The sequence below is a fragment of the Marmota monax genome, unplaced genomic scaffold (assembly GCF_021218885.2).
Source record: "Marmota monax isolate L192 unplaced genomic scaffold, Marmota_monax_Labrador192_F-V1.1 WCK01_AAM20220418_F8-fsc00011, whole genome shotgun sequence".
Taxonomy (NCBI): Eukaryota; Metazoa; Chordata; class Mammalia; order Rodentia; family Sciuridae; genus Marmota; species Marmota monax.
This window is the reverse complement of record NW_026693082.1, coordinates 20,359,359-20,372,928: the sequence shown is the minus strand read 5'-3', so window position 1 is coordinate 20,372,928 and position 13,570 is coordinate 20,359,359. Positions and strand designations below refer to the sequence as shown.

Sequence of the window (13,570 nt, the reverse complement as noted above, 5' to 3'; positions counted from 1 at the left end):
GAGGGTCTCCTTCTATTTCCATGCAATTTCCCTTTTCTCTCCCTTTCCCTCCCACCTCATGTCTCTGTTTAATGTTAGTCTTTTCCTCCTGCTCTTCCTCCCTGCTCTGTTCTTAGTTGCTCTCCTTATATCAAAGAAGACATTTGGCATTTGTTTTTTAGGGATTGGCTAGCTTCACTTAGCATAATCTGCTTTAATGCCATCCATTTCCCTGCAAATTCCATGATTTTGTCATTTTTTAGTGCTGCGTAATATTCCATTGTGTATAAATGCCACATTTTTTTTAATCCATTCATCTATTGAAGATGGGCATCTGGGTTGGTTCCACAGTCTAGCTATTGTGAATTGTGCTTCTATGAACATCGATGTGGCAGTATCCCTGTAGTACGCTCTTTTAAGGTCTTCAGGGAATAGTCCGAGAAGGGCAATAGCTGGGTCAAATAGTGGTTCCATTCCCAGCTTTCCCAGGAATCTCCATACTGCTTTCCAAATTGGCCGCACCAATTTGCAGTCCCACCAGCAATGTACAAGAGTACCCTTTTCCCCACATCCTCGCCAGCACTTATTGTTGTTTGACTTCATAATGGCTGCCAATTTTGTAAGAAGAACACGAAAAGAGCTCCCTGCCTCTCAGAAAAAAACAATTATTCCACATCTCCATGCCTTAGGTTCTTCTGAGTTTCTAATATGAGGCTCCAGCCTAAAGATCATAGATAGAATTTCATCTGAAATTTCACCAGAATATAATTGAGAGGTCAAACAGATATTTGGTCCTAATGAATATCTGCTTTTTCATTCAATTCTACAAGTGAGATGAGAGATTAGCTAGCAAGATATGTCAAGCAAAAAAAAAAAATAACTTTTTAATATCAGACACATAATTTGATCTTGATAGACATTTCTTTGCATGCCACTAAAATGGGGTACTGTGTGTATTACATGTTAGTAAGTGTGTGAAGAGGGGTGTGGGGAGGCAGCCAGTCAGAGCCAACAAGAATCCAAATCTTACCTACAATAACAAACTCATCAAGGTTGCATCTGCAGGCCTCTTGCACCACATTATAGTGAGAAGGTGTCTCGACCTTCGGGTTGACCTGTAACACAGCACAACCTAGAGAAAGAAGGCAAGGGAGATTTCACCATCAGAAGAAAAAGAAAGGTTGGGGATGTAGCTCAGTGGTAGAGAACTTTCCTAGCATAAGCAAGGCCCTTTGTTCAATCCCCTGCACTACAAAAAAAAAAAAAAAAGTGCAACCTGTAACACCCGATTTAACAGAAACTAGAAAATGAAAGGGCTAAGAGAAGAGATTACTTTAATATTTTGTTAAATTCAATTCTAGGAACAAAAAATAAAGGAAGCTACTTTTTTTATTCTTGCATTCAGTACAATTAAGTGAAATAGACTGATGGGAATGTGGGGGTTCCTAATGGTAATCTGCCTACTTTTGAGTATGTTTGAAATGTTCCTTAATATAAGGTTTTAAAAAAATGAAAGAGGATTAAAAACTGTCAGTTTCACAGTAAGGCAAACAAATTAGGAGAGGAGTCTGAGGCAGGAGTATTACAAGTTCAAAGCCAGCCTCAGCAATTTAGCGGGACCCTAAGCAACTCAGTGAGACCCTGTCTCAAAATAAAATATAAAAAAAGGGCTGGGGATGTGGCTTGGTGGTTAAGCACCCTTGGGGTGAATCCCCAGTATCCAAAACAACAACCACCACAACAACAAAATCTGCCAGGAAGCAAACATAGGGGAAAAAAATTGGACTGAAGAAGGCAGAATTCAAATTTAGGAAATGCTATGAAAGTAGCAAATGCTCACATCAGCTGCCAGCTTTGGTGTCCTCTCCTCCTGGGAGAACCCCTGGCCCCAACACGAGGCAAATGCTCCTACTTGGAGGCCCACTGTGTCCTCCCTTCTGCCGCAGCAGCATGTGAGCTCCCGCAGGAAAACACAGCACCCTGTGTACAGCTCACCCTCAGCACCCGCCAAGCACATCACAAGCTCACTGTTTGCTCAGTGAAGGACAGAGAAATACTTGGAAAAGGGACAAGTATATAGAAAAGGCTAGGACATCTTTTTGTGTGTATGTGTGTGTGGAAAAAAAGAAGATGACAACTACAAAGGGCATCAGCCACTGGGAAAAAAAAATGTAGAAAGAAGTCTGAGAAAAAAACAAAATAGGGCTGAGGATATAGCTCAGTTGGTAGAGTGCTTGCCTTGCATGCAGAAGGCCCTGGGTTCAATCCCCAGTACAAAAAAAACAGAAAAAAAATAGGATCTGAAAATTGGATGGAGCAGAATAACCAATCCCAAGGCAAAATGGCAATGATGTAAGGCTTACATAGTTTACTCAAGAAATTTTGGACAAAAGGTCAAGAACTATGTAATGTTTTGAACAACCAACAATAAAAATTTAAAAAAAAAAAACTAAGAACTCAGGAGTTCCAAAAAAAAAAAAAAACAGGTTGAGAAGAGAAGGTTTCAGAAGAGAAGGGAGAAGAAGTGTATGGAGAACACAGTATCAAGGTTCTCACATCTGCCCAACTTGCCTTCATAGCCACTGTCAGAGGAAGTGGAAGACCCAGATTCTTGCTTTGGGTTGGTATAAATGGTCATTTCAGAGTCGACTTGGTCACTCCCAAGGGACCCACTGGCTTCTTGTATGCTCCAGCTCTCTGCCTGCTGTTGACTCACAATGTCACACTTCATTTTCTCCATAGCTGATATAATCATATCGGCAACATGAAAGTAGGCATTCTCCTGCAGAGATAAAAAAATCAATGAAAACATTCACAAGAAAAATCAACATTTTTTAATGGAGGATATATTAGATTTGAAAAATCAAAAAGCTGCATTGAAGCAAAGTTAATGTAGATAGTGTTATTTAACTAGGTGTTTTATAGGTCATCTATGGCTTATAAACCATCATCTAGAGACATACATTTACTCCACCATAGTCAACAGATGACCCAAGTTGAACTTGTTCTGATACAAAACCCTATTGTTGGAAGTGTCCCCACAACTGACATTATTCATCAAGCATGGAAATTTTCCCAGCTGAGCAGACCCTGCCTCTATACCTCTGCTGAGCACTCCTGGCATCCTCTACCTATCAAACACTGAAATGAAACCTATTTGCTATGCCTCATCCATGTAGAGTTTCCAGATTTAAATCAGAACAGCACTACTTAATGGACTAAGACTCTGGGTGGTCAGGAAGAAGCAGAAGGAGTGGGGCTGTAGCTCAGCGGTAGAGCGCTTGCCTAGGCACTAGTTTCGATCCACAGCACCACATAAAAATAAACAAAATAAAGGTATGCTGTCCATCTACAACTACAAAAGTCAATAAATAAATAAGTAAATAAACAGGAGAAGAAGAAAGCATTCACCTTTTCTATGTCAACAGGTAATACAAATGCCTCTGGGAAGACGGAATTCAAAGAAATGGCTCTTCTCCTTATTTGAACAGCACCTGCAATATAGCAAGCCATTAAAAAAGGAGAAAACAAAGTTCAAAGATTATCTAAGAAAACAAAACAATCCTAGGGTTTATTTTTTAAGTACTGCAGATAGATAGATAAAATATAACCTAGTACAATTGTAAAATAAATGGGGACGGCAGCATAAGAACTCTTCTGATGGTAGGACTTGCAGATATTGCCTTAATGGGAGGCGACTGGAGTAACTGGTAGAATCCTCAGAGACAGCACAGGAGAATGCCTGGAGTGGAGAACAATGAGACAAAGAGGGTAGAAAGAGGAGAGGAGACACAAGGTGGAGAAAGTGAGGAGAAACACTCCAGAAGCAGGCTGTGAGAATTATGGGTTCACATCTTTGACTTATTGCAATTGACCCTAAACTTCCTGTTACATACACAAAATCATCTGAAAAAGATCAGCATTGCTTCTCTAAAATAGTCTTCCTCCAGGTAAAACCAAGAAGAAAGTGCAGAAGTTACCTTCTGCTGAATCATCCGTCCCTGCACCCTTAGCCACTCCATTCCTGGCAATGACCACCTCAAACAAGCATCATTTCTGTCATGTACTTTCTTCCTGCATCATTGAAAGCAAACATTTCTGTGAGAGCCACAAGTGTTGAGTGTCCCAGCCAACCTGCTAAATTAGAATAAAAGGCTGCAAATATCCTGCTAATTATGCACTTCCACAGATGACAAACAGAGGCAAGCAGGAACACTCAAATGCCTTTCTTCATGTTCAAGCAAGAGGCCAGTGCATGGGTGGGGCCTTTGGGCTTTGGAAGGCCATCTGGGGCTGGTGAACTTCTTCAGTGAAGGACTAGGTAAATGAATGTATAGGGTTTGAGAGCCATAAGATATCTGTGGCACTGTAATAAGAAAGCAGCTATTGACAAAACAACTTTTTTTTTTTTTTAAATAAAAACAGGAAGCTAACAGGGCACGGCTGTGCACAGGTATAATCCCAGTGACTTGGGAGGGTGAGTGAGGAGTATCACAAGTTCAAGGCCAGCCTCAGCAAATAAGTGAGGCTCTAAACAACTTTGCAAGACCCTGTCCAAAATAGAAACTAAAAGGGGCTGCAAATATAGCTCAGTGGTTGAGTGCACCTGGGGGGGGGGGGGGGGGGAGGAGGAGGAGGAAGGGGGTGGGGGCGGGGAAGCGGCAGAAGAATTTAGCCCACAAGCCACAGGTGCAGACCCTACATATAGAAGCAGCAGCACAGAGAAGAATCAGAGTGGATTCCAGTTCCAGCTCTCTATTCACTAGCTATGCCTCAGCCATGCATTTTCTCATCCCTTAAACTGGGATTAACACCTGTTAGAACATTAAGATCTTGTACAAATAAAATAAAGTGGGGGATTGTTTCCTATAGCCTCAGGAAATGCTCAGGTATTTCCTGGAAAGAGAAAACTCCCTTGCTGTTATTTGAGATGCACTAGTCCTAAGAATGTCCATGTCCTGGTGATTGATGCTTGTTTTCCTCCTTGCTGCCCAATACTAAACGGAGTTAAGAACCAGGTCATCTGGATTTCTCCTTCTTAGTTCCAGAGAATGAAACCCTTTTCTAAGTTTAAGAGACTCTAAAAGCACTGAATGGTTTTTAGAGTCACTGGGAAGAATTGCTGGACAAAAGCAATGTTTGAACAAAAGGGACTGTAGCATCTCCATTTTTCTCAGGAGAAAGACAAAAATACAAGATAATTTTAAGTTGTAGAACTACCTTGTGTAGAGGGATGCAACAAATGGTTTGGGGCAGGAGTATACTAGGCCCTAAAGATCTTCTTCAGTCAGTTATACTTTGTAATTTGTCACTGTGATGTTTTGGGGAGAAAGGGCTTGCCTCCATAAGATACTCTATCAGCAACCTAAACTCTTACTTTGCAATCCCCAAATCTCTATCCTGAGAACTATCCAGGCAGGTGGGCAAAAGATAGAAAAAAGGCCTGTAATGAGAATTATTTTGCTCAAATTTGATTTTCATCTCAAAACTAGACATTGAAAAAGTATCCAAAATCTATTCTTAAGTTATGAGTGATGTGTTAAATATTGTCACCATCTTTGATTTTTCCAACATTTCCAATAGAACAAATAAACCCCGACTCTTGAGAAAGGTGGAAAATGGGTTCCTGTTAGGGAGAAATACACAAACAGGCATGCAGGCAGCAGGCAGACAAACAGGCTTTAAAATTATTTTGAAGGAAAATCCCCCACTGACTATTTGCACTAGGGTTCTAATAGAAACATAAGGCCAAGCATGAACATAATATAATGAATATTTAAAAATAAAATAAGCATTCCACACTGAGTTGAGAGTACAGTTGACTTGCAGACAATTTAATAAGCTGCAAATGACTAAGAAGAAAGCAAATACTTGATCCTACTGTTTGTTGTGACCATGCAGGTGACTATGCTGGTGATAATGTCAAAAAAGCTAATGTACCAGCTTCTGGTCAAAGTGGAAGCCCATGAGCTTTTTTCTTATAAGGAAGACAACAGACAGACTTTTGACCCAGACGAAGCAAGCATGTGAGCAGATGGGAATAAGGGAAGTCACTGACTAAATACCTTCATCAGCAGAAGCAGTCAAGTGGGAAGACTCAAAAACATCACTGTCAGTTTCAGGACATGGGGAAGAGGCCAAAATCTCAGGGCTTTTGAGCAGAGACACTCGCTGAGAAGGTGCTGGGAACAGCTCTGGCTCTTTTGTGGAGGTGAAGAAGTGACTGTTCTTTTCGCCTGAACCCTTGGAGGCCACAGAATTCTCAGACAATGAGGTCTCTGCCACGGGACCCCCAAGAGACGATGGTGAAGGGCCCAAGGGGCAGGCAGCATCCATCACAAAATGGTTCCCCCTAGTCCCCACTTTTGGCACCTGGAGGGGTAAATCCGGCATTTGCTGCTGCGCACACAGGGGGTTAATCCAGGCAGCTTTGTGCCTCGTGACCCTGATGTCTACTTGGCAAGGAGGGTGGTCAGTGTCCAGGATACTGGGTGAGCTGCCAGTGTCATGACTGATCCCTTCCCAGAGGTCCGCAGGAGAATCCCGCCGGCCTATTGACTGTGACACCATCCTTCCAGGCTTGGAGCTGGTGTGAATCAGTTCAGAACAGACAGGAGTTCTCTGATGGCTGTGGTACGCCCTGATCAGGTCTCTGAACTCACCACATGGCCAGCTGGAGGTCTGAAGAGCTCGCCTGCAATGAGCAAGAATCATTCAAGATAAGTAAGAGTTTGATCAGTTCTGATTTCATTTATTGTAAGGAGACAAAAGCCAAAAATTTAAATTTGTGCCTTGCTCTATACAACAAGGTAAATTCCTCTTGTATTTATAAGTCAAAAATAAGTACTAAAAAAATCTGCCATAAAATTCATAGCAAACCTGTAGGGCTTGACACTGGTTTGCAAAAATTTTGTAAACCATAAAAATAATTGAAGCAGCAACAAAGATCAACCAAAAAAAGTGTAAAAATAAACTCCAAATCAAAATTATTCCAATAACAAAAATAAGAAAACTACTGCTCACTTTTTTTCTTCGGTACTGGGGATTAAGCTCAAGGGCACTGAGCCACTGAGCCACATCCCCAACCCTATTTTGTATTTTATTTAGAGACAGGGTCTCAATAAGTTGATCAGTGCCTTGCTTTTGCTGAGGCCAGCTTTGAACTCATGATCCTCCTGCCTCCAGAGCCGCTGGGATCACAGACGTGTGCCACAGTGCCCAGCTTACTGCTCACTTTTAAGCTCAGTGTTTAGCTTCAGTAAATGATCTGATGACTAAAACTTAGAGAATGGCACAAATAAGAAGCCCTCCTGTCACTTTAATCACAGGTCTGGCAAACTGTTTCTTTTTACTGTTTTCCCACCGTCCTTGGCATTGTGAAGTTATAAGCAACCTTCAACAGCAAAAGTAAACTCCAGCAAAGGAAAAGCCTAGAGACAAAAGGAGTAGGTCTAGATAAGTCTAGTCCAAATGAAGGGTGGTATAGCACATGCCGAGTGGTGGGTCAATTCCAGGGCATTAAATACCAACACTACGGACATCTCCACTCCACTCCAGGCTGGCATATCTACTGCCTACTTGACATCTGTCCAGGGTGTCTCAACTCGATAAAACCGATTTACCCCTCAAAATCTGCTCCTCCCTGCTTTCCTCATCCCAGGAAACACACGCCCCACTTGTGGTTCTCCTCTCTGCTAGGTCTCCAACTGCAATCCGTCAGCTACGCTCCCACCCTCTTCTGTCACTCTTCTTCCACCTGGACATCCAGCCATACTTCCCACTGGGCTTTCCTGCTTCTCCTCTTGCCCATCCATAGCTAAAGGTATTATTTCAGAGAGATCTTACATAAATCTAAACCGGCAGCTCATTTCCCTAATTAAAATTCTCCAGTAGCCTCCCATCAAATCTGGGTCAAAAATCATACTCCTTACCTCATCCTTAAGACTTGACATAATTCTGTCCCTGCAGACCACTTTCACATATCTTCACCGGGTCTCCGTAAGTCCTAACCGCACAGCAAGCTCTGGAACCCCAGAGACACACGGCTCTAGTTCCCTCTGCCTGAAATGCTCCTCCTCCAAATGATTACTCACATCTGGGTCTCTCTTGTCATGCATGCCATGGTTTCTGAATTTACTTCCTCAGAGAAGTCTTTGCTAACTGCCACTGTAAAGGCATTTCCCTGTTCTCTCCCTATCACATCACCCTGTCTAGTTCACATCACAGGAGGACTCACTTCCTGTCTTTTCTCACCTCTGCCCCTGCCTGACGGGAAGCTCCAACAGAGCAAGGGCCTTGTCGGTTCTCCACCAGTTTGCATCCCCCACACCTAGAGTTGCTTACAGGGCTCAGTTAACATTTACAGACAAAATGACACCATCCACCAAAGTGGAAATTAAGTCAGTAGACAGAAGATCTCTGTGTAGAAACAACTCTTCTATTATTGGGAAAAAATTATTCCTACAGGGCTGGGGTTGTAACTCAGTGGTACAGTAGTGCTTGCCTGGCATGTGTGAGGCACTGGGTTCAAGCCTCACCACCACATAAAAATAAATAAAGGTATTATGTCCATCTACAATTAAATAAAAGTAAAAAAATAAAATAAAAACAGAAAAAAAACTAACACTTTTTTGTAAAAAAAGAATTATTCATACAGGGATAGAAGTGAATCCATGCTTCCCATAGATATGAATTTTTTCTTACCCAATGCTTATATGGATAACAGTTTAAATATCCCAGAGGAAACTACATATGAAAACTGTTCTTAAAAGTTCTTGGGTTTTCTTTATTTGCAAACCCTGTATTCTAGGTCATTCCTTTTGGAGTAATACAGATAAAGACACACACACATTTGTGTATATATACACATACACACATGCACACACAAATACATATATATCTCCTGAAAACATTGCACAAGCCCCAAGTCACCATTTACAAAATATCACAGGATGAGGGCACCTATGTCAAGCCCCAAGTCACCATTTCACAGAATATCAGAGGATGAGGGCACCTATGTCAACTGCCAGAATTCACTATCCCAAAGTGCCTCATCTTCCTTCTCCTGACCTCAATTTCCGCCTGGTGCTCCAATTTCTCTTTGTCAGACATCTTTTTTCTCCAGTATTTTCAGATTTTGTAATTACAAAAGGAAACCATGATTATGTCTTCATAAAAAACCCCAAATACAGAAACCTAGAGCAAAAAGGGAAGAGCTTCCATCACACCCAGCCCCACCAACCCTACATCATTCTCAGAAATAACACTGTTAACCATTTTATTTCTTCCTGGCCTTTTTCTAAGGATTAGCATACTTAAGTCAGATCCAAAGATCTGTTTTATTTTAAGAACATACACAAGATCATACTGGATATATTCTATAACTTGCCTTCTGTTTTTCTCAATAGTGGCTCTAAAGGGAATAACTTATTTTTCTTAACTGTTTTATCATTTTCTATAGTATACAGTATTTACTTAGCCAGACCCTATGGATACAAATTTATTTACAGGTTTTCACTATTATAAAATATACATTAGTAAATATCTTTGTTTATAACATTTTGTTGTTGTTATTGGCTTTCCCTTAGTAGTTACAACCTTAGTCCAACCTCATTATTTCCTAGAAGATAAAGCTATATAAGTCATGGTTTGTTCTCTTAATTTTCTGCACACTACCTATTGTTTGTGGCGTGTGCAGGGGGAGATGATTATAGATGTGAAACCACATGAAAAATGTACTATCTCAATGGCAAGTAATCCCAGCGTTTTATTTTTTTGTTTTTTTTTTAACAGAATAAAGTCAATAGTTAAAAGAGAATGACATTATTTGCAAGCTTCTGATATATGGAATTGACCTAAATGCCTTGTGCAAAAACAGACTTCCTCATAAAAGGCGATTTTCAGAAGCAGGTACTTGTTCTGCTCTGTTTTATGCATGATGAGAGATAAGGGTTTAATTTCACTTTGTTGCATACAGATTTCCAGTTTTCCCAGCACCATTTGTTGAAGAGGCTATCTTTTCTCCAATGTATGTTTTTGGCGCTTTTGTCTAATATAAAATAACTATATTTATGTGGGTTTGTCTCTGTGTCCTCTATTGGTCTACAAGTCTATTTAGGTACCAATACCATGCTGTTTTTGTTACTATAGCTCTGTAGTATAGTTAAAGTCTGGTATAGTGATGCCACCTGCTTCACTCTTCTTGCTAAGGATTGCTTTAGCTATTCTGGGTCTCTTATTTTTCCAGATGAATTTCATGATTGCTTTTTCTATTTCTATGAGGAATGTCATTGGGTCTTTCAGTGTTTTAATGAGAGAATGAGCAAACTCATGAATGGCACCTAAACATGCTTATGTTGGTCATTTCTGTGGCCCAAGAAAGGAATTCAAGAAGAGATGTCATTTTTAAGAGGAAATTCAAGATATGGCCTGAAATGCATGCTAACCACTTCCTTAGAATAAAAGATATGATGGAACAGAAATCACACAAAAAAGTATTGAGAGTAAAAGATAAAATTCACTTTTAAATTAATAAATAATTAATTTTGTTGTGTGTATCCCCAGCCCTTTTTATTTTTGTTTTCAGACAGGATCTTAGTATATTGCCCAGGCTGGCCTAGAATTTGTGATCATCCTGCCTTGGCTTCCTGAGTTGCTGGGATTACAGGCATGTGCCACATGGAACTCACGTGTTGCATGTTAAATTAATTGACAAAAATTGCATATATTTATGGTGTATAAGACTATGTTTTGAAATATGTATACATCATGAAATGGCTACCATGAGCTAACATATGCGTTCTCACTATTTTTTATACGTGTGGTGAGAACATTTAAAATCTACCCTTAGCAATTATACACTGTTATTAATTATAGTCACCTGGGTATATAACAGATCTCTGGAATTCATTCCTTCTAACTAAAATTTTGTACTTTTGTTATTGTGCTGGGGATTGAACCCAGGGCCTTGTGCATGGAAGACAAGCACTCTACCAACTGAGCTGTATCCCCAGCCAAGTTTTGTACTTTTTGATCAGAATCTCCCCAATTCCTTTCCCTCCCTCAGCCCCTGGCAACCTGTTCAAGGTTTTAAAGATTCTACACATGAGTGCGATCATGTAGTATTTGTGTTTCTGTCCAGCTTTTTTCATTTAGCATAATGTCCTCCAGGGTTACTCATGTCACAAATGACAGATATCCTTCTTTTTTAAGGCTAAACAGTATTTATTCCACACTATATATCCTAAGTTGTTTTTATTCATTCATTTGTTGATGGACACTTCGGTTGATTCCATATATTGGCTACTGTGAATACTGCTGCAGTGAACATGGGAGCGCAGATGTCTCTGGCAATACTGATTTCATTCTCTTCAGATATATATATCTAGAATACTGCTACATCGTTTGGTAGTTTTATTTTCAATTTTGTGAAGAGAACTTCATAGTCCATAATAGATGCACTAAGTCACATTCCCCTCAACAGTGTACAAGGGATCCCCTTTTCTCCATATCCTCACCAATGAAATTCATTATAATCAATTTTCATGATATCTTGCTAAGTATGTCCACTTCTAAACAAAAGCAAGTGATCAGAGAAGGCAATCTTACCAAAGCATGTGAGTTGATTCTTTAACACAGCTCTTCATAACCTCTTTCCATGCCTCTTTAGATCTACTTCCCTTCATGCTTTGACGTTAAGCAAAGATTCACATCCCCAAAGATGCCAACAGGCACAAAAATCATCATACTTATGTCAAAGAGAAACCGTTAAAATGCCCGCTAACATGGCTTCACAGCTTCCGCAATGGCAGCCAGGAATTGGGGTAAGCTGATTTCCATACGGTTGCAACTTCATCACAACACATGAACAGTGTTGTAACAAAGGCAGCAGGAAGGACACGGTGCCGTACTGTAATGATGGCTGGGTAGCGTCACAGAGACCCCTGACTTATCTAGTCTTTAGCAATGACCTTTAACTTTGAAGGTTAAGAACATGCAGAAGGACAGAAAGCAATTAAAAGCAACAGGTAGGGTGGAGTATGGAGAGGAGACCCAACAAACACAAAGATTGGAGAAAACTAAATATTTTACTTAACCACAGATTGCTTAAGACACACAAATGACTAACTTCCTGTGGTCACTGCATGGATCATACTTACCACTTTCATTCTGCACAATGAAAACTCACAATACTGCAGGTGATAATGCCCATATGAGAAGTGAAATGGAGACCACTAAGGAACTTGCCAAAGTTTCACCATTAGTAATTAGCAGAAGTAGGACAAAAATAAAAGTCTGGCACCTGATTCATTGCTCTTTCCCTGGAACTCATGTGCTGCAAGTGGGCTAAAATTCAAGATTATCTTCAATTCATTAGCAAAGTAATTTTAAGAAATTTCTATCAGATTGGTCACAACACATAGGATTAAGAACTACACAGTTGGCTGGCTGCGGTGGTGGTGCCTGCTGACTATAGTCTGCAGCCCTGGGAGGCTGAAGCAGGAGGATCACTTGAACTGCAGGGGTCAAAGGCCAGCCTAGGCAACAGAACAAGACCCCATCTGGCACGCACACACACACAACTGTAAAAAGTATATTTGAATTCATGTATCTGTAATAGTTGCCCCTGAGATTTTATGATTCTTTCATCCTATTTGTGTAAAAACAAAAACCTTCAATATTTAAGAATATTTACAAATATTCTTAATATAAGCATATTTACAAATCTCATACATTTACAGCTATTTTAAGACACGACACAATTTTAAACTATGTATGAAATGGTATTTTGTTCTTACTTTCCAATGAACTCTCTACCAGGTATATACCTTCCACTTTGGGATCCACCACTCAATTCATGTTCTTCTTAAAAATCTTAGACACACACACACAAACACACACACACACCAAAAAAAAAAAAAGTAAACAAACAATAGCTGTCACCAAAAAACCTGATGAGAACATTTTAGAGGAGGAAAAGTTTATTTGGCTCATGTTTGTATTAGTCTCAGCCCAAAGATCCGACTCAACAGCTCTGGGCTCAAGGTAAGGCTGAACATCAGGGTGGAAGGGCATGGGAGAGGAAAGCAGAGAGAGGGCTCTGCCCAGCAGGGACAAAATATATATCCCAATAAAGGTACACCTCTTAGTGGCTACCTCCTTTAGCCACACCCTACCTGTCCATAGTTACCACCCAGTTAATCCATATCAGTGGATTAAGCCATCAGTTAGGGTACACCTCTCATAACCTACCTAACTCACCTCTGAACATTCCTGCATTGTTTCACACGTGAGCTCTTGGGGGACACCTGACATCTAAACCATAACAAACATAATTAGATAACAGACTTTGAAAAATAGGTATTAATCCAGAAATGTACACAGAGTAAGGGTAAGTACCTGCAATTGAAAAATGACTAGATTTCTATGTATGGGCAAAATAAACGAGAAACCATAAAATATCTGGCAGTTCCAATAGTTAATATACATCCATTACTTGATGGGTATATAGCTATATACCATTCATGGGTATATAGCTAAGAGATATGAGAATATATGTTCACATAAAAACTTAACCCTTTATTATGGCAGC

The 13,570-nt window shown here is 40.2% G+C and overlaps 1 protein-coding gene across 6 annotated transcripts in view; it reads right to left on the bottom strand.

The window, feature by feature from the left end:
• Rubcnl (rubicon like autophagy enhancer) overlaps positions 1-13,570 on the bottom strand; it is a 42,679-nt gene that overhangs the window by 18,392 nt on the left and 10,717 nt on the right. For 4 of the 6 annotated variants that reach the window (XM_046454235.2, XM_046454234.2, XM_046454236.1 and 1 more), the window contains 4 exons: positions 6,045-6,673; positions 3,391-3,473; positions 2,551-2,761; positions 1,010-1,111 (listed from right to left, as the gene is read on the bottom strand). In XM_046454235.2, the coding sequence (XP_046310191.1) occupies positions 1,010-1,111; positions 2,551-2,761; positions 3,391-3,473; positions 6,045-6,549 (901 nt within the window). In that variant the 5' untranslated portion in view covers positions 6,550-6,673. Of the gene's footprint in view, positions 1-1,009; positions 1,112-2,550; positions 2,762-3,390; positions 3,474-6,044; positions 6,674-7,910; positions 8,236-13,570 lie in introns of those variants that run through there. The other 2 variants (XM_046454233.2, XM_046454238.2) reach the window with 2 other exon arrangements.